The sequence below is a fragment of the Aptenodytes forsteri genome, unplaced genomic scaffold (genome assembly GCF_000699145.1).
Source record: "Aptenodytes forsteri isolate BGI_AS27 unplaced genomic scaffold, ASM69914v1 Scaffold61, whole genome shotgun sequence".
Classification (NCBI taxonomy): Eukaryota; Metazoa; Chordata; class Aves; order Sphenisciformes; family Spheniscidae; genus Aptenodytes; species Aptenodytes forsteri.
In genome coordinates this window covers 6,057,783-6,079,216 of record NW_008794443.1, presented here as the reverse complement: position 1 = coordinate 6,079,216, position 21,434 = coordinate 6,057,783, and the positions used below count along the sequence as shown (strand labels likewise).

At 45.6% G+C, this 21,434-nt stretch overlaps 1 protein-coding gene across 1 annotated transcript in view; it reads left to right on the top strand.

Moving 5' to 3' along the window:
• COL8A1 (collagen type VIII alpha 1 chain) overlaps positions 1–21,434 on the top strand; it is a 91,827-nt gene that overhangs the window by 69,060 nt on the left and 1,333 nt on the right. The window contains exons 4-6 of the mRNA XM_019474723.1: positions 17,926–18,241; positions 20,394–20,396; positions 20,775–21,428. Of these exons, the coding sequence (XP_019330268.1) occupies positions 17,929–18,241; positions 20,394–20,396; positions 20,775–21,428 (970 nt within the window). The 5' untranslated portion in view covers positions 17,926–17,928. The remainder of the gene's footprint in view (positions 1–17,925; positions 18,242–20,393; positions 20,397–20,774; positions 21,429–21,434) is intronic.

Below are 21,434 nucleotides of genomic sequence, written 5' to 3'. Positions count from 1 at the left end.
GGGAGTCTGTGTTATATCTGCAGTAAAAAATATTGGCTTTTCTGGATCTGGACACTGCCACCTCAGCTCATTTCTAACGCGCGTGCTTTGGCAGCACACAGCTGAGCAAGGCCATAGATCTGCATTTTAAAATGTGGTAACCTTCAAATTGTGTTTTTCTTGAGAATCATCTGTATTATAATTACAAGGAAAAAAGATGGGACCACTGCATTTCTTTACAAAACAATTCAATTTAGGATTTTTACTTTTAGTCAGTGAGGCATCATCACCAAGAGTGAACAAGACTGAACAATGAGTAAGTTTAAAGTGTCTTTGTAATGATTTTAACACATTTGGAAGCCCTGGGTCCTCCCATGCTTTTTTTGCACCAGTTTTCTGTGGTTGGACAAAGATCAAACATAATAGTGTGTGTAGCCAGCACACAGTATACGTGATCACTTTGGTTAAGTTATAAAAAAGGCTAACATCTAACTTGTCCATGTCATGTTATTTGGCAAAACCAATGATATAATTAAATGGGTTCAAATATCAAAAACATATGTATCTGCTTACATTTATACTTTTTTTTCCATTTACAAAATAATGCTTTTGTTAGAGAATAAAATTCAATGAGCTTCATATGTACTGGTGGAGTTCTGCAACTCAATTATTTCTTCATCACAATGGCAAGAGAAACTCCAGCACACAAATAATCTAGAAGATTTATAGACCTGATTGCAGTGCTTACACTTGGCCTACAGAATTCCCTGGCAGGCCAAAGAGAAGTAGTCTTTTCCGCAGGTATGAAGCGGGTTGGCTGATAGCACCAGCTAAGCCATGGTCAAGGGTATGAGCAGAACATTTACAGCTCTACTTCTAGCTAAACTAAGAAATCTTTGAAGTATGATATGTTGATTTCATGAGTGTTTAAAGCAAACTTCTGGAGGAAATGGGATCCACATGCATGTTTTCTTGGGAGTTCCTTGTAAAACAATAGTCAAGTCTGAACATAAGTATGTATTTTTAATTTAATAGATAGGTTTACTTTACAGGTTCTTCCCTCGTTCTCCTGCTGCCTGTAGGACTGTACATCAACAGAGACACCCAAAGTCTGCTTTCATTTAATTAAATGGGATCTTTGTCGCCAGTTTAAAAAAAAAAAGATATCAGATATATGAAATAATGTCTGTTCTCATTACATCTCCAGCCCAATTTCCAGGAAGAATTTGGGATAGTTTTGAATAGATGAAAAGAATGATAAGAAAAACATTTCCTTTGAAAAAAATTAAAGGAAAGCAACACTCCCACTTATCTTTCAACTCTTCCATCTTTGGAAATTTTCCTTTTAGCTCAGAGGGGCTAGGCAAGTAAAGCTGTTCATCTGTGACATCCCATTAAATGTCATCATTAGCAAGATAAAATGGACTCAATAACAATCACTGCTGTCCACTTCAAACCAGATACATTTAACCACTGTGATCATTTCTACAGCAGCAGAATACCAATCTCAATAAACTGAGCACATGGAAAAGTTAGGACTCAGTGATATTGGTTATTCTGTTTATAAATAGCAATTGCCTCCACTGCAGTCAAAATGCTACTATAACTGAGGGCAGAATCTGGGCCAGTGGTGGATACCTGTTTACTTAGCTACACAATATAGTAGGCCAGTGTTTGAGTAATTTTAAGCTAATACAAACCAGAGCAATTCTAACTTTACTGCCTGAAAATGGGAATTTCATAGATCTAAATTGACATTTGTTCCTTGTCAAAATATTTTGCACTGGCACTTACTGTTGGAAAGACCATTTTTTCCTACTGCCAAGAATTGAATAAAACTTAGCCAAATTCTTCAGTGCTTAATTGAGCAAAATTCTCATTATAGTTTTGCTTGATTAAGAAAAACAGGCCATAGTCTACGGCGTGGATAACTGTCTGGGTATATATAGGTTGAGATCCATTTAAAAATATTTAACAACTAGCAAACTTTATACAGGTTATAGTTGCCATTAAAAATTAATGGGGTTATCTAGATATGTCAAATTGCCTGTCTGCACAAGTGACCAGTTCCCCGACTGTTGAATTTCACAAGCTTCTAATGTTGGTAATTGTCACATGGAAGTAATTAATTGAGTCACTTGAGAAAAATCTGTTCCAGATCATGTAGGGTTTTTCTTTACAATTGTGGAGGCCTGAATTACTGAACTCTAGGAAGTATTCTTTTTTTTTTTTTACCTTAAAAACCAGATGTTTACCAGTGTACTTGATGCACAGGAACTGATGGGACACAACTTCCTCAAAGTTACAGTCACTACTGCGTATAGTTTTCTGACATGTCTGTTCAGATTTCTGCATTTTATCTGTGTCACAGATCCTCCCAAGGAGAATTACTAGACCTTCATAGTCAGGAGGATTCATAAAATATTAAACTTCAGCAGTCATTTTTAGCCTGAGGCAGCCAAGGGAAAACTAGCCAGGAAAATTCTTCAACAATATTGTGTTAATAATTTTGCATTTCCAAATGAAAAATAAGTAGGTTTGTCTTCTCTTCCATAACAGTTATCACTACATTATGAATGCCACACCAGTGTTGTATGGTCGCAATATACTGACGACTGCAAGTGGAGGAAAACACAAATCTCTCCCCTTCCTCTGGATGATTTATGATGGCTTAGTCCTTCGAAGACAAGTTCATGTCAGGTGTCACATTTAATCAAGATGAGGACTTCATTCCAAACCAAAGACATAACGGCATGTAATTATTACTACAATATCAAAAAAAGTAAATAATTTTCAACTGACCACTGTTAAGAGACTCCGCGTCATTTGGGGAATAAATATAAGTACAAGAAAGGATAAAACAAGGTATAGCTATTAGTCATAAAGAGAAGAGAGATAAAATAAGAAGGAATTCAGGAAGAGGAGAGGCATGGGTAGAATTTAACAGCAGTTCTCAAAGGTGATTTATGAGATTTGTACACACATTAGATAATCCAGTCTAGAGCCTAAATAGGCAAAAGAAACAAAACTGCCAAAAAATGAAAAATACTGAGGGGTTTGGGTTTTTTTTCATTTCTTAGTGATTTTGATTACCGGTGCTGCCTTTTAGGTTGAAAAGAAGAAAAGAGGAGGGTGATAATTTTTTTCTTGACCTAACACAAAATTAACTTAGAATTAATGTAGGTGCCCCATCTCACAGTCAAACAAAACAAACAAACAAAGGAAAATCATTGCAAGCATTGTTGATAGCCATTCTGCTGTTTGGAGAAACAAGACTCCTGTTCCCTTGCTAGAGAAGAATCTGCCTAGTGGATCGATCTTTTTATTTGGTTAAGCCATGGCCTGTAGGTAGCCATGAACCTTTGGTTCTGATGTTCAGCAGTAAGAATCTGGTGGACAAAGTTTGTGGGGAAGAGTAAGATTTCATTTAAGTGCATTGATTTTTCTAACGCCAGATTTTGTGAAGTTAGTCATTGTTGTCTTAACTGCATCATCCTGGGAATAGCTAGCACATGCCTTAACTACTCCTTTGCATAGATACAAGGAGAATTTTTAAAAATACATATCTGCTTCAAAAAAATCCAGATTTTGAAACAAAAAGGATGACTGGGCAGGGAAAACAGAGGCCTTAGTTGATCGACAATACAGGATATAGAACCTTTCAGATCCTAATCCATGATGGGATGTTTGCATCTGGCCCCATAATGGAGTCCACATGCCTGAATTAGGTGCCTGGACTCCGTGCATGTGTGTAAGGGGAGTTAAGTGCCTCGGAGGGGGGATTCACAAAAGCCACTGTTTGGGGAACTGCCTAAGCCAGCCAAATAGGAAAAGCTGAAGACTGTAGTTCATCCTAAATCCTAGCTCTCTCCTGGGTTTAAGTGCCTTCTGGTGAATGAAGTACACAGGCGCAAGTCCCTCCACTCTCAGCTCATAGCCCACAATCCTCTTTTGAAGGCAGGTGCCAAATTTTTCTTTCAAACTCTGAGCAGCCGTCAGCAGCTCAAGCACAGTCTTACTCAGGCTGTAATTCCTTTAGCAAAGGACGCTGAAGTGCGCATTCCCTACCTCCTAGGCATGCCCCAGCCAGCAGGCTACAGGTATCGGCTCCCAGGAGGCAGGTGGGAGCTGGCACAGGTCACAGCAGACCCGAGGAGGCCTGGGGAGGAGGAAAGCCACGAGAGACTTTGTCTGAAAGCTTGGGAGGCGTCAGCAGGCAAAGGGAGCCTCAGGTCCACACCCTGCACTAAGGCAGGTTTGTGCACTGGGACCAAGCGGCCCTTGAGGAGGACGTTAGTGGCCTGCCAGCTCAGGCAACAGCTAATAAGTCCCTGATCAGGGACTCGGATTTCGATTATGGACTGAACTGCTTTAATTTCCCCCTCCAATCCTATTTCCTCATGTGCTTCCAGCCCCACCTCTGCCTCCTAGTCCTGCAGGCAGCTGAAGGGAGGCTGGTATCCCCCTTTGATCCAGTTTAGCAGCTGGGTAGCAACAGGTTTGTCAGCCTATCAACGCTGCATAGTCCTTCATCCTGGCTGCACTACTGATGAAATGCAAGTGCCAGCTGCCGCTGCAGACATTTTATAACAGTTAGAGCGCTGACCAGCTTTACAGCCTGTCTATTTGCTAGTCTCACAGTTACCAGTGATCATGGGTCCAAATGACTGCACTGAACATTTCATATTGTTTCTCTTGGAGTAGAGTTAAGAGACTTAAGTGAGTGAGTGATAGTATTTGCTTTTCAGTACTTGGCTTTGCTTTCCTTTGGCCTTGGTTGGGTTATCCCAAGGTGACAGATACGGTAATTTCAAGTCCTTTAAACCATAGCACATTGGGTTGCATGTAGGAAATGAATTCTGCCTCATGGCATTTTTGGAGTTTAAATGACCGTGTATTTTCATGGATCCAGGATAAGTGTGTGTGAGTGGGCTGGGGGGGTGTCTTTTGTGTGTGTGTGGGTGTTTCAGAAGTATTCTTTTTCTTTACTATGCTTTTGAGAGACACGGCAAACATTTACTACAAGCATCCACTGAATCAAACCTACGGGGAGGATTTCACAACTCATTTTTTTTGGTGGTGTCATGCTACCCTTACTTCTGCACTTTTAGAGTGGGAAAGAGACTGGCATCTGTGTAGGCCTGTACTTGTTACACTTGTTAGCAAGTAACAATGATTTCAATCTTTGCCTCTCTGCCCACTGACCTAGTCACGTGGTTATGTGTTGAAGTAGACTTGAAGAAGCATTCTTACCTGCTGCACAAAAGACAGAAGGTCTTTATGGGCAGATCTGTCTGGCATGACACAGGGATGTATGTCTGCAGTTCAGCCATGGTGGCAGTGTAGAGGAGTACACTGGAGTTTTTGGTGGTGATTGCACCCAAGTGCCTGATTATGAAGAGATGTACATTGGTAGATCCACTGTCAACCATCTAGCAACTTCCAACTTCATGTCCACCCATAGATATGACCCAGAGAACAAAGGGTCTTTTATAAAAATTAAAAGCCCAGTTTTGAAACAATTTTAACCAAATGAGTGTTTAGTTGTGGTTATTGTCATCTTAGTCTTTACCAAGAAAAGTAGCACACAAAAAAAAATTTACCCATTTAGGAAATATGATCGTGAGATAATATCTGCTTGATTTTTGTGAATGGAACAGTGTCAGGTCATGACTAAGATCAGCACGTCCTAACAAATATGACGATGTCTGCAATATTTTATAATAAAATAGGGAAATAACTGTTGGTAAATAATTTTAAAACATCCTCCTGATTTCTGTATGGGTGGAGTAGTCTAGTATGTTTAACCTTCTAAGGCAAGATATTTCTTCCACTGTTTGAGCAAAGGTAGGAAAAGTATGCAAAGGGCAGGAATCTTTTTAATGGCAAATAACCTTCCAAAAAATTGTCTCTGAGAGACAGGAGGTTTTTTCAAGAAAAATATTTTACAGACATTTGTTATTGTTTTCATATCTCCCTTGGACTAGGGCTTTGGGGTTCTGAGGAGCTGCAAAGTTAGAACGCAGCAAATAAAAATAAGGGAGAGAGAAGCTGCTCTTTCTCTCGACAGGCTCATCAAAGCACAGTGAACGGAAATATTGTAAGTGGTAACAATTCATCTCTGAAATAGAGCCTCCAAAGCCTTTTGCTTTTATTAAAAAAAAAGTCATGAAGCAGCATAAGGGCAAGAGCCAAGAAAACACATTTTGTATGCCATCAAAGTGAGAAAAGGAACAGGGCAAGAATCTTTTTAATGGCAAATAACCTTCCAATAAAAATTGTCTGAGAGACAGGAGGTTTTTTCAAGAAAAATATTTTACAGACATTTGTTATTGTTTTCATATCTCCCTTGGACTAGGGCTTTGGGGTTCTGAGGAGCTGCAAAGTTAGAACGCAGCAAATAAAAATAAGGGAGAGAGAAGCTGCTCTTTCTCTCGACAGGCTCATCAAAGCACAGTGAACGGAAATATTGTAAGTGGTAACAATTCATCTCTGAAATAGAGCCTCCAAAGCCTTTTGCTTTTATTAAAAAAAAAGTCATGAAGCAGCATAAGGGCAAGAGCCAAGAAAACACATTTTGTATGCCATCAAAGTGAGAAAAGGAACAGAAATGCTATGCTGTGCCAGTTTCAGAAAGAGGCAATCAAAAAAATTTTATGGCAAGAAGGCAACACGTAAGGCCACAGGATTGCAAGAGGAGTCACAGAGAACAAAAAATTGTTTCAAATTAAGATCAGGCCAAGTACTTCAGACTCCCACACAGATTTCTTGCTTTATAGTTCAAGAACTCCCAGGACTGTTAAAGTAAACACTGTCCAGGTTGCAAAGGCTAGAGTATGGTCACTATGAAGGGGCACATGAAATAAAGTTTCTCTAGAACCAAAAGACTTCAACCAAAGAACCAGTGCACCCAGAATTAGACTCTTTTTCTTAATGAGATTTCACGATCTTGATGCCTTGTTAGTGGCTAATGGCTCCCATCTAGATCACTGTAAAGCACTTAAATTTAATCAGTACGTGTGCAGTGCTAAAAAGAGGAGGGAAGAGGAGGGGAAATCTAGTTCTAAACCTCAGAGAAGTCCCTGCTTCATCACTGATAATAAAGAGGCTAAAAATTACCCCTTTCCAAAGAGCCAGCCCTCCTGTCTGCCTCAGGCACCCAAGAGGTGCCAGGAGCCCTTGCCTCTCAAAATGCCCCACTGCAGAGCACCGGCCGGACCTTGGTGGTCACGGAGACAGACACCTGCCTTTCCCAAAGCTGCTGCTGGGCTCTATCCACCCAGGACACAGTGCAGCCTTTTTACCCCCAAAATGAAGATACGGTGACAGTGGCCGTGAAGCGGCAGGACGTCTCACCATGGCAGGGTGCCTGCAGGTGGCCCACAGGCCATGCAAGGCAAGTCAGACCTCAAGCAGCACCAGTGACTGAAACGGCACTTGCTGCAGCCTCAGGATCAAGAGAAGCACAAGAGCTGTTTCTGGCTACTTTTACCTCGTCTCCTCGGGTTTGGCACCAAGCATAGCTTAGCTAGTCTGAAAAGTCAAGCCTACACGAATACTACATCTGCAGACACCTGTACTACTTTACATAATGTTTAATCTAATTAAAAGACAGCTTATCTTCCCTGCGACATCTGTAACAATCAGTCATTACCATTACCAAGAGCACTTTTATAATCAGGGTTTTCCTTTCTGTTGCCACTTCTTGGGAAGCGTTTAAGAAAAATACGTACTCTAGCACCTATTTGTGTTTTGCAGATGTTAATGAATGGGCTTTTTGCATACACATCTAAGCTTTCATAAAGGTATTGAGATCTACTAATTCACACAATGCTCCCCCTCCAAGCAGTCTTCCCAGACACATGAAAGAAAACCCTAAACCAGGCTGTATTAGAATAAAATATGCATAGCCTGAGTTGATCTTTTGTGTCTCTTTAGGACTCAATGCACCTTCACAAAGAATATATTTTATTTTTTCTGCTTTTAGTACAGTACTTTGATTAATCAGATGAGGAACTAAGAGTTCTCTGAGCAGTAAAACTGGTAGATATCCCTCAGAATAAGACTCTCTGCCACTTGTGAGTATTTAGGTGAAGATTCAGGATACATTTGATTTTATTAATTGCCACAGAAAGAGTCAGTCTTCTTCCCTCACTTTTGTCTACTCCCATACATCTGATAAGATGGAGCATTTCACTGATTAATAAGCTTAACACTAAACCATGCAGATTATTCACTTGTCATGTAGAGCCAATTGCTAGCGTGTGGCTTGTTCACAAAGCTGTAGCTGGCTGAACCAAGAAGTAGCAAAATAGTAACTTTTTACACTTTTACCAGTGCGTATAATTCATAGCAGCACTGCTAGAGTCACTGCTTTGGATTAAAACAGTAAAATGCTGTGACACACTTTGCAAACCATTGTACCATAATAACATGCAAACAATTGTACCATGAAAATTTGGGAGGCTTCTACTGCACGTAGCCAGCACAACCTATCTCAGGGCAGAGTAAGGCCAAGAGTGATGAGTGACAGCTAAGAAGGGAGGTTTCCAGAGAAAGCCTGTAGATCCCTGTCCACACTTGTTTTGCAACCAGTAATCACCATAGTTCATTATCAACACCTCGAGGTTCAGCCTACTGGATCAAGCACTTCAGTCTGAAGCGCATCTCTGGTTGTTTGCCTTTGCATTTATTTTGGGGTAGAGGACTGGCAGTAGATGTGTTTTCGCCAAAACAATCCCCAAACTAACAACGCCCCCAGGAGACGGTTGGTTGACTATAAAAGCACTTCCACGGAAAACAGCCTCGTTGCCAGTGGGCTGAGCACAGCAAACCTGTTACATCTGATAAAGCAAATTCCTTGGACGGTGTCAATGCCTGTGCCCCACAGGGAGCTCCTTCTGCAGTGCCCGGTAGCACCACCGCTTCAGGGAAGGAGCCCTCAGTTCAGTTCCCATGTTGAACAAAGAGTCTGTGGTCAGATGCATCTGCTGCCAGTCCTGGGCTCCACGCCAGGAGGGCGATTACATGCTGATAAACGAGGAGGCAGCTCTACGCTTTGATCAACTTTGGTGTGTTCCACGTTATCGGGTCCGGGTTTACGTGCTTCGCGCAGCCAGTCATTGAACGGGGAGCTAGTGGCCATCACTTACATGTCTCCATCAAAGCCGCCTGCCACCAAGACCGTAGGCAAACTGCCCAGAAGGGAGCATTAGGCAGAGGATTCAAGCACATGCCCTATGGCAGAGAACAGGAAAATGTATTCAAAGGCAGGTATTTGCTAAATCCTACCTATAATTAATTCTAATCCCAGAATTAAAGTTGCATGCTTTTCTGCAAACATTCCCCCATGTTGGTCCTTCCTCCCCACCCCGAGGTCAGACACCGATTCGTGCAAACAAGTACACGCCACCACACAAGAGAGCTGCATCCCCGGGGACTGTGGTCACCCGGCCAGCAATGCCCAGCTTGCTGATCCTTGTCACGGCTCCCTGCTGTCTGACTGCAAGTAGCTTTCAGGCATTTTCCAGCAAACAGCTTCTGGGGCAGATCCTCAAAGACATGCAAGAGACTAACTCCCCTGGAAATCAATTACTAGCGCCAGGCATCTGAATACCATCGTAAATCGTGAGCTTCTTGTTTGTGTTGAGTTGGCGGAGCCCTGTGCCTGGGAATTAGGGGTTGTGGAGATGCCAATCTAATTGTGCCCAGATTTGCAGAGAGAGATGGAGAAGCCTACCCGGGCCCACGTAGGTAGGCTTGCAGCAGACTGGGCACGAGGAGAAGACTAAAGGCAACATAATTACGTCTGCATGGCCTAGTTTCTCCTTCTCGTCGTGGCTGCTTCCAGTCCCAGGATGTGTGTTTTCACATATATGCACACGTGAATACCTGCACACATACAACTATTTTCATATATATGTAGATACAGACACACATGCAAATATACGCTGTTTGGAAGTAAGAAACAGGGGAGGTCCAAGGGTGCCATTTTCATACAGAGAGCTGGGTGACCATCCAGACTGAGCCCACGCAGGAATATATTTGCAAAAAGATTGGAGCAGAGGCAGTTGCTTTGTTTTTGGAAATGGATTTACAAATGGATAAACAGAGATCTCCCCAGGCATTGCAAGAAAAGATCATATAATTACCACTGAAGCCAAAGATAGCTTATTGGTGATTATCAGTTTGAACAGAATGAAGCCATTTATGTAGATGTTTTCGCACTTCTCTAAGAAAGCAACTGTAGGCACCATTTTGAATTTAAGAAAAAAATAGAAGTAGGCATCCGCCACATGTTGAATATTCCCCATTAGGAGCAGGTTTATGCATGTGTGCATTTTAAAATGTTTATTATGACAATCCTTGTTATGACTGTCTTAGATTTAGTAAATACCACATGATAATCAGACACAGTTGTTAGACCTTGAGCAAAATATGATTTAATTTATTTTTAACATACTGAACAATAGCTGTTTCTTGGTAATCTAAAGTGAACACAGACACTCAACACTACTCTGTTTCCTTGGAGGGGACAGTGAAAAGGAGGGAGGGCAAAAACAAAAATAATAAACCTGATCTCTGTGGGAGTGTTTCATAAGAGGCGAGAAGGCAGGATTACATTTACCATGAATCCTACTTTCCTCCCTACTGAATGCACAGGCCCTTATAGACCCTTTAGCAAGGTAAACTCTTCGCCTACTCAAGAAACAGGTATCGCCTTCAATGAAGCTGTAGGCACCGTTCAAAATACATGATGTGGGACCCCAAACCTGCTTGGGCTGAAGTCAGGCATGGAGCAACCGTCTCCTGCCAATGGCATGGCTGAGCCCTCTCACACAGGGGCTGCGCTCTCCCTTACCGTCCTCCTGCTCTTTACTGCTGAAAATAAGATTAAATCAGCATAGCTAGTCTTAATTTGTGTTATGAAACTGGTTAGCTTTCAGGGGAAATTTGTGCCAAGTTGCATTTGGTTGCCTTCACTCCCTGTTTTTATGTGGAGTATGACTGAGCTTTCAAAAAGAAACCCCCCAAACTGAGTTTAATAAGCTTGATTGCAAATTCGAAAACATCTGTCCAAATGACATAAAACCTTGTTTGGCACAGAAGGCAGAAGAGTGCTTTATATTCAAGTGGCAATGTGTGTATTAAATGGCACCCTAAGCTCTGAGCAAATACAAAATTGTTTGGCAAGCAGAAGGTTGTTGGTTTTTCCTGCCCCTGAAAATACGAGTTCCCACTAAAATTCAGTCTCCGTGCAGTACAGGGTATCCTCAGATCCCTTCAGAAAGTACTCACTGACTGACAAGTTAGTCTCAAAGGAGTTTAACGATCCAGAGATTAATTTTAGCCGAGACTAAGTTTTCAAATAGTGTCTCTGAAAACTGTGGACAACAACATGCTGGGAAGATTACTGTTCAAGTCACCTACACATCGCGGCACTGCTGCTGCAAACGACAACCAACATTTGCTTGACTTTTCACTTCTAAAGACATCCCCCACTTGAAGTCACCCCAGCTATTCACTGGTGGTGAGCGACTACAGGAACTAAGGCCTTGATAGCTGCTCTTCTCATTTTGTGCTAAAATTTCTTAGAAGAAAGGTAGCCGCCTAACAGAATTAGTTTACAAATGCCAAAAAAAATTATATGCCCAGTGATTAATGCTTTTCAGGTGGTGGGGACCTTAACAAAAATATGTATGGGGTGGGGGTGTGCACATGCTTGCATGTATAACCCAGCGGTTTAAGGGAACCATATTGTACAAGGTGTACAGGAACAGGATAGGTTATTTGGTACCAAAGTAACGCTAAAAATGAAAACAGGAAAAAAGTGGTTATCGCCTTGTGAAGACTCTGTAGCTTTCTCTTACAAGCCCTTCTTTGACTCCGCATGAGCTGCCACGTACCTCTGCCTGAGAGCTGGGGGACAGCCAGGGAACTCCCCACGGAGGGCTACTGTGCGTCTAACCCACCAGCTCTCTGCAACACAGTGGTGTTACTCCTTACGCATGGTAACACGTTATTTGCCATCTCCATTGCATTATGCTGTCCCTGCATGTCTCTATATGACGAAGAGAGACTTTAGTGAGGTTTATAATGTTCCCATGGGACTGGACCCCCCCATCCCCAAGAGCAGAACCACCCCTGGATACACCATTGTAGATGCTCGGTAATACGATCAGTTATCAAGGTTACTCCAAAAGTAGTTACACCAAAAAGGTGTTCCTAACCACTTCTGATGTCGAGTCAAAAACATCCTAGAGAATTTAGCTTTTTAGCACCAAATATTTTTTAGTAGCCCTCTTCTGGGTGCAAAATCTCCAGAGTCACTGGGATTTTTATTTTGCGAGTTTTGCAGCAGTCGTTTTCCATGTGGAAACCTGAGCACTAGCAAGTCTGTCCGCTCAGTGCAGTGGGGAACAGGTCCCTGCAGCTTTAGGCAGCCCCCGTGGAAAGGACCCCAGGGCAGAAGAGTTCAGGTCACTGAGATCTACTCACGCCTTACGCCTCTTTGGGAAATACAGCAGTTCAAAAGCAACATGTGGTAAATTAAGCCCATAGGGCTAGTCTCTGGGTGAGTATCTTAGAGGTTCTGAGACATGGGTAAACTTCAGTTAACCCCAAAATTGGTTGCAGAGTGATCGCTTCCCTGTAAGAACCAATAAATCAAGGTCTGGCTTCCACCCTTTGCAAGACCACCTATGATTTCATGTCCCATGTGGACGGGCAGCACTCTTTCCATACATTCTTTACACAATTAGGCTAAACCAGCCATTATTTCTTCACACCAATTTAAGAATTATGACCGCTGGTACATTTTGTTTTGTCTTCAGTTTCTACTGACAAATGCAAACGGCCAGAGGAAGGTCCTTTCTAGTTTTCTCAGGAGAACAGCTCTACCAAAGAGATTATTGAGAAATGTTCTCACTTGAGCTTTGCCTGTAAAAATGTGTTTTTTCAGGGACTCTCTCTCACCCACAGAGCCAACCACGCATGTTCACACACAAGCAGCTGAACGGTGTGGTTTAGGATAATGTTCCTTCGCCCTCGAGTGGCTTGCCCCACCCTAAGTAAAGCAAAACGTTTGCTGTGTCTTAATCTGAACGACTGGTGCAAAATGACGCATCACACACTATGAAGGCACTGTTGCTTCTCCTCTGTCTTCCTTCAGACATTCAAACAGTTAAGGTAAAACTTTGCTTTCTCCAAGCCTTTGGCTTCTCTAAAGGTGCACGCATGCACTGATTTACCTGCCATAAATACGTAGACACGTTCCCATTGCCTTCTGACAGAAACCCAGGAAAATCCCATTCCAGTCAGCTTATTGCTCCGCTGACGGACGCCTTTGAAAGCACATCGGATTGCATTACATGAATGTGTCTGGAGATGATCCCTAAATTGCTGGGATTTGGGTGAAGGGTGTGGGAAGTCTTACACTTTGGCTGCATCTTCAGCACAGATTTTTCTCCTCCTCACTCTGGTATTTTCTTTAACTCCTGTCACCGCTGGGAAAATCTCCTTTTGCTGTTCATAAGCTCTGGAGGACCTGTCCAACATTTAGGATCTATACGCTTCTTTTAAAAACCAAGAGCAAGATTTTCAGTAGCTTTTAGGCATTTAAAGATGCTGGTGGTTTCCTAGCGAGGTCTGAAAAAGATGAGAGCTGTGCACCCAAGCATTCAGAAACAAACTGCAGGGCAGAAAAAAAAGACCTTCCACTTCTCTCTCTCAGTACCTAAATAACTTTTTAGAGAAGCTGAGTAGGATGAGACAGGCAATGAGCTGCAACACTGAAGGACTATCCCAGGCATGCTTCATGCTTCAGGGCAGGCTTGCTTTATCGTGATGGTATCCGATAGCGATAACCCAGCTGGACCCACTGCCAGGAGGCAGTGAGCAGTAGCAGTCGCACACAGAAGACTACCATATTTCTCATGAAGACTAATTTTGTCTGATCCCTCCTTCCTTTGGGAGCAGGGGGAGAGACGAGCCGTACAGCCGGCACCGAACACGGGCTGCTTCCCAGGTACCTGCGGCAGATCCCAAGACCTAGACAGCTCACGTAAGGCCACCGGGGAGGCTCTGACCTCCTCCACAAAGATGTCGGCCAAGTCCTATCCAGCCCGAGGTTGTTCGGTAAATAAACCCCCACCTTCCACCTCAGCTAGTCACAGGCACCAGCCCCAGCCAAGATCAATAGATGAGAAGCAATTTGTCATTTCCAAGCCACACTGTTTTGGTTATGATGAGTCAAAAAACACTAAAGGGAACACAGATGTAGTGAGATCACCTCATTTTCTGGAGCCTTCCTATCTCTAGAAGTCTTGCCTGATCTCCCTCAAAATTTCCACACGCACACACAAAAATATCTCGTGTGCTGCATGGTCATGCCTGTTAAACCGCAGGTGCGTTGCGTGACGCTCGGCAGGGCCGAGGGAGCTCGGCACAAGCAGTGGGAGGTTAAGTTCAGCCTGAGCTGCGGGCAGGCTGGTGTCTCCCCATAGGAAAATTTTTTCAATTATTTCAAATAGCTCCCACTCACACACAAAGCCCATGTTTTGTAATAAAAACAAGGAGAAAAATCACATCAAAAGGAATTTTGCCTATTTCCCTCTCCACTTATTCCACTGAAGTTATCTTTTTAAAAAAAACAAACCCCCAAAAACTGGCCACCAGAACAACAAAGTAGCCAAGAAGCTAATTTAATAACCTCATTCTTCAAAATCCACCCTGCCCTTCATACTTGTAGGTTTCAACAACAGTCCTAAATCATCCAATGTCTTCTAATATTTTTTTTTAAGAGGTTTCACTGCATTTCTCTCTTCATACAGGCAATGCTTTTCATTTGGGAGAGAAGCACAGAATGCTGCAAATTTTCCAGTAGCTGGGATTACAGCAAGCCTAAATCATCCAATGTCTTCTAATATTTTTTTTAAGAGGTTTCACTGCATTTCTCTCTTCATACAGGCAATGCTTTTCATTTGGGAGAGAAGCACAGAATGCTGCAAATTTTCCAGTAGCTGGGATTTTCCCGGCAAACTGAGGCAGGTGTTACCCTATGCAGCTGCAGAGAGGCAAAGCTGCAGCCAGTTACTCGTTATGGTACAGAAAGGAACAGAAAGGCCAACAGAGACCAGAGTGGGGATAACACCCCCCCACCCCTTAAAAAAAAGGTCACTCGGGGTCCATGTGCCCAGATGAAGCTGCAGCAGGTTAATAAGTTACCCCATCCCAGCTGAGCCCCGGTAACTGATCAAGCACGGGCTGTCCTCACAGTCCAGCGCCATTGAGCTTTAAGCAGAAATACCGTGTCCTAAGGCCTTAATCCTTTAGCTCACAGCAAAGCAGCCAGCCGTGGGCTAAAAGCCACATTAAACTCGCTGGAGATGAAGTGTTTGCTGAGATGCTTTGCTGAACAAGGATGAGCGACTGCACTTGGGCTTTAGCTACGCTTACTAACTCCTGTACATCTTGGCTCCGGTTTTCTTTGCCACATGGCAGCTGGTTACATCCAAGATCTTAAATTCCTGGGAGAGCAAGTGACTGTAGAAACTCAGCTGTGCAACATATGCTCCATCTAGTGTTTATTCACTAATATTTCATTTTCTGAAATGGTTTATTTTGCTGTTAACACATAGTTCCATCTTTACTGTAGTTCATTTGTCTATTTAGGAACATTACTGAAAATATTAACCTTCTGCTGGTTGTTTTAACTACACAATTTTGATTTAGCATCCACTTACACCTTCAGTAATGATGATACACTAATTTCCATTGAGAGATTAGATCTTATAGAGCAAAATGAAGGAGAAATGTTTTAAAAGAGTGGTGAGCATTTCTCCAGGTGCTTTGCTAATGCAAAGTGAACAGAGAACTTTGAGCAGGAGTAAAACATAAAAACTAAATGACACCCAGTGTTACCACCTGATCAATAACCTCCACCACAGCACAGAGCAGTGAGAGAAGCCGTTTTCCAGCCCTCCCAGCGCTCGAGCCGAGCCGTACAGTGGCGAGCGGGGAAAACGCAAGTCACGACTGCAGGGCTCAACGCCTGCAGTGCCACTGACCCACTCCCTAAGCTCGGCAAGTCTTGCAGCTGCCCTGCAGCCCGCTCACACCCTCTGCCCACCAGGCACGAGTCCCTCATAGATGCGATGCAAAGTCCCACCCTCCCCAATTACTTTGGGGCCCTTTTTAGAGGCCCGCTGTACACAGCGCAGTGTTAGAGGAGGCAAGCGGAGCTGTTTACTGCCCCCTCCTCTGTAAATACATTTCCTCTCCCCAACCCCACCTCCCTCTCACACTTCCCCCCAGCTCTCCGCAGCAGCAGCCTTACCTGCCCAAAGCCACATCTCCTTACGGCCCCTGGGAGGACACGTCCTGGCCCATGTCATGCTGCCCCTCAAGCGAGGGCCGGGGGGTACTCCCGCATGCTGCAGCATCACCTTGCGCAGGGGAGCCGGGGCTGCAGCCCCGCGAGCAGCTGGATTCAAGTGGGGACCAGCCCCAGCCCCAGCTTTTTTTCCCAGGAAAAGGGAAAAGCTTCGCCGTCCAGAAGATGCCTCTCAAGGCACAAGGAACCAGGTGAAGGGGGCTTGGTGCTGAGCCGCTTTGCCACAGGTGAAGGGGCTTTTTCATCCTCTGCCAAGCCAGGCTGTGGGAGAAGGACAGGAAAATAAGCAGGTGGCACAAAGCCCCCGCTGCCTCCTCAGGCCACCCTCGTCACACCTGGGCTTAGCGGGGCCCAGCAGCCGCTGCGAGCGAGTTCCGACGAGCAGTTTGGCAAAGCTCTGCTGGTGTGCCTGCGTGGCGGGGGCTTTTCCAGCAGCTCAGGTTAGGTGCACGGAGTCTTTGCACTGTGGAAAAGCAGGGATTTGGGGACAGCATCAAGCCTGGCAATTGCCACGTGCATTTCAAAAGAGCGGGACATGCCTACCGGGCTTGGTAGCGGGACAAACTGCAAAATACTCGAATTGTAACACACAGAGTCCTCGTTACCTCAGGCTGCCCCCAAATTTGCACTCATTTAGGGAGTTCCTGCTTGCTGATTCGCTGCTCACCTGTTAGTAACACCGCTACTGCAGAAAGGAAAGCCAACAGCAGATGGGACAAGAGGTCCCAAGCTTATATTTTGATAAGGAAGAAAGAAAAACCAGCCCTGTTCTGTTGTGTTAGCAGGGCCGGTGAGGCGATGGGATGGGCTGCCTGGGGAGGGGACAGGGTCTGCAGCAGGGGAGGCCTGGAGAAAATAGTTCGGGTTGTGTGATCCTGCCCGAGGGCAGTGATGGCCCGGACAGCCCCTAGATGGCCCTGTTCTTCTGGGTGAAGGCTGAGAGGATCGAAGCCCGGCTCAGGAGGAGAGCTGGCAAGGAGCTGCGATAGGAGTAGAGAGCCCCTGGACACTGCAGCCACGGGGCACAATCCTAGGCACAGATTTAAGCTGCAGAAACTAGGCTTTCATTGCTAAGGAAAGCATAGCAGAAGGGGCGTTGGTAATTTAGCTTCCTTGGGCAGAAAGCGTTTCAGAGATCCCCACATGCCCCTGCCTGCTCTCCCTGTGCCGGAGCTTGCAGCAGAGCTCCCCAAACCTTGTGTCGTGGCACTGACACAAGCGAGAAAGCAGCAAATTGCAGCTTGGGGATGGGAGGGAGCAGGTCCCCCTATGGAGAAACCGCAGAGGGCACCGCCCGGGGTGTGTGGGGCAGTATAAAACTAAATGCATATAAGGATATTTGTTATAATAGTACTATTTGAGCAAGAGCCTCCAATAAACCAGATACAGGCCTGCTGCAGGATGTCCTCCAGGGCAACACACAAACCAGAGCCAGTTGCAGAGGTTTAGGTCCAGTTTGCTGCAGACAATGAGAGCAGGTTGGCCTCAATGGGAAACGTACGACACGAAAAAACATTTTCTGCCAACTGTGGATTTTGTTGTGTTTTTCGCAGGTGATGGCCGTGCTGCTCTTCCCTGTGCAGCTGCTGGCAGTGGCTGTCACCATTTACCTAGAGCTGGTGAGGTCTGCTCAAGGCGGCGTCTACTATGGGATCAAGCAGCTGCCACACCAGGTGCCCCAGTACCAACCCCTTGGACAACAAGTACCTCACATGCCACTGGGCAAAGAAGGCATCGCGATGCAGCACATGGGCAAGGAGGTGCCCCATATGCAGTATGGGAAAGAGTACCCCCATCTGCCTCAGTACATGAAGGAGGTCCCGCAGATGCCTCTGCTCGGCAAGGACATGGCTCCCAAGAAAGAGAAAGGTAGGTTTGGCGCATCCCTTGCCATCCCTGCACAGTCCTGCCTGGTGCCCCACAGCACCCTCTGCCCCGGGGTAACTGAGGATGGCGAGCAGGCTGCTGCAGGCTGGGCACGGCACTCAGGTGCTCCGAGGGCTGGCCAGGTTGGTACCTGGCCACGGATGGACAAAATGGGCTCACATGAGCTGTGGGGCAGCTCAGGGCACCAGAGCAAGGCCACAGTCATCCTCCGGGCTGCAGCACAGCCTCTGAGCAGCCGTACCTGTGACGAGCCTCCAGCACCCAGGGCTGGCCCCAGGTTTGTTTGGGTGCTTGCTCGAGGCTAGGAGAAACCTTGTAATCCCACCCGCCTGCAGAAGAACCTCTGAGGGGGTTTCAAATGGTGGCCCAGGTAGACGGGCCGGGGTCCTGCCTGGAGGTGCTCCCACTCTCACTGCAGCAGCTGGACATGAAATAAGAGCTAAGAGTCCCAAGATTTGAGTTTACGGGAATATCACAGTTTTGTCTGGATTTGTCCAGACCCTGTGATTTAGAGGTTTGCAGATAAAAACATACAATTGCTCTTCTGACTCTGCAGTCCTCTTTCTGTAGGTTATTTATGGGAGTAACAGAGGCATTGAAGGTACAGGGCATTACTGCACGAGTCTGCATGTACAAGCACTTTCAGTATTCAGTAAAGGAAGTTTGGACAATATTAGGATATTTAAGAAAACAACAAAAAATGTCCAAAATACAAAGGGCAACCAGGAACACCCAGTGTCATAAAATCCTTGTGGGGACAGTGAGCGTCCATGCGACTTCAGACAAGCTGGTTAACTCTTCGTCTTATTGAGGGTTCAGCGTAACCACAGCCTCCGCCGGCTTCAGAGGGAAATTGAAGATTTCAGGGCCTATTTTTGGAGTGTCTGAACAAGCACGACTGGCTATAGTAAAACCAACCCATCTTGTGAGCAAATGAGGTTTTCTATGTGCATAAAACACAACGTGCTGAGAGGGAATTAACTGCCTCCCAAAGAACAGTTAATTCTGTTGCCCTGAAACCTTATCTGTCCCCTTCCCCAAAACCTCTCGTGTCTTTATCCATTTCAGAGCCGGAGAGAAGTAGACTTTCCACTTAACAGAAAAAGCCTGCAGCTTGAAAAGCAACCAACCCCAGCACAACCACTCCCACGCAGCAACTCCCTCCCCCTGACCTGCAGTGCTAAGTGGTCACATAGACAAAAATGTGGGTTTGGACAATAAAAGCATTTTGTGAAGTGTTTAGAAGAGCTCTAAATAGACGCGGCTACGCCAAAAACCTGTGGGAGCTTAGCAATGCTGCGTAAGGCTGTAGGTTTCCAGTCATATCTTAATGGGAACCAAAGCCTTGGTGAAAATGCAGTCATACCTACGTACAAACTTCTTACTGATACAATCTTTTTTAATTGATCTTGCTAGTGTAAGCCCCTCCAGCAAAAGCACTTTTATGCCAGATCTCCTCCTACAGCACGGGAGCACCGAGCAGCTTCTGTGTCCTGCAAAAACTCTTAAAAGTAGGACTGGCTATTGTAAAACCAAACCATCTTGTGAGCAAATGAGGTTTTCTATGTGCATAAAACACAACATGTGCTGAGAGGGAGGGTTTCTGCCTCCCAAAGAACAGTTAATTCTGTTGCCCTGAAACCTTATCTGTCCCCTTCCCCAAAACCTCTCGTGTCTTTATCCATTTCAGAGCCGGAGAGAAGTAGACTTTCCACTTAACAGAAAAAGCCTGCAGCTTGAAAAGCAACCAACCCCAGCACAACCACTCCCACGCGGCAACTCCCTCCCCCTGACCTGCAATGCTAAGTGGTCACATAGACAAAAATGTGGGTTTGGACAATAAAAGCATTTTGTGAAGTGTTTAGAAGAGCTCTAAATAGACGCGGCTACGCCAAAAACCTGTGGGAGCTTAGCAATGCTGCGTAAGGCTGTAGGTTTCCAGTCATATCTTAATGGGAACCAAAGCCTTGGTGAAAATGCAGTCATACCTACGTACAAACTTCTTACTGATACAATCTTTTTTAATTGATCTTGCTAGTGTAAGCCCCTCCAGCAAAAGCACTTTTATGCCAGATCTCCTCCTACAGCACGGGAGCACCGAGCAGCTTCTGTGTCCTGCAAAAACTCTTAAAAGTAGGTTAGTCTACAGCAATATGGGACAAAAGCAGATTTCGCTGCTTAAGATTGTATAGGTGGAAAACACCAGTAAAGTGCAATGGCTTTTGCGTGGCAAAAAATCAGCAAATATGATGCAAAATAATTATTTTATGGGAACAGAGACATGCACGCAAGTTTGGGTATGCAAAACAGTAGGAACATCCTCTTTGTTCCAAACACCGACCTGTAACTCACTGGCCAGCTCTGCCTCCCCGACTACCACAAAACCGAGAGGCATCAAAACAAGCACATTCAATTCAAAACTGCCTTCGTGTTCCTCGAAGGATGCGATTGCAATCACCTTTTGTCTCTCCCCCTCCCCTTTTCTTTTTTTCTTTTTCTTTTCTCCCTGACCCAGAAATACCCATACGCAGTCTGAGGGGCGAGCAAGGTCCCCCCGGTGAGCCTGGACCAAGAGGGCCACCGGGGCCACCAGGATTACCGGGTCACGGTGTGCCAGGAGCCAAAGGAAAACCAGGCCCGCAAGGGTATCCAGGAATTGGGAAGCCAGGTTTGCCGGGGATGCCGGGGAAACCGGGGGCCATGGGGCCCCCAGGGCCGAGAGGGGAGATGGGGCCAAAGGGGGAGGTCGGGCCCATGGGGATACCCGGGCCACAAGGACCGCCAGGGCCCCACGGGCTTCCCGGCATAGGGAAGGCGGGTGCTCCGGGGCTGCAGGGACAGCCGGGGCCGAAGGGCGAGCCCGGGATGAAGGGGCCCCCGGGAGCCCCTGGGATCCCAGGACCAAAAGGGGAGAAGGGCATCGGGATCCCGGGTTTGCCGGGGCTGAAAGGTCCACCCGGGCTGCCTGGCCCCCCCGGCCCCGTGGGGCTGCCGGGGGTCGGTAAGCCGGGCATGGTCGGCTTCCCCGGCCCGCAGGGCCCCCTGGGCAAACCCGGACCCCCAGGAGAGCTGGGGCTGCAGGGGCCCCCAGGGGTCCCCGGGATCCAAGGCCCTCCCGGCCTGCCTGGCGTTGGCAAACCTGGCCAGGATGGCATCCCCGGCCAGCCGGGCTCCC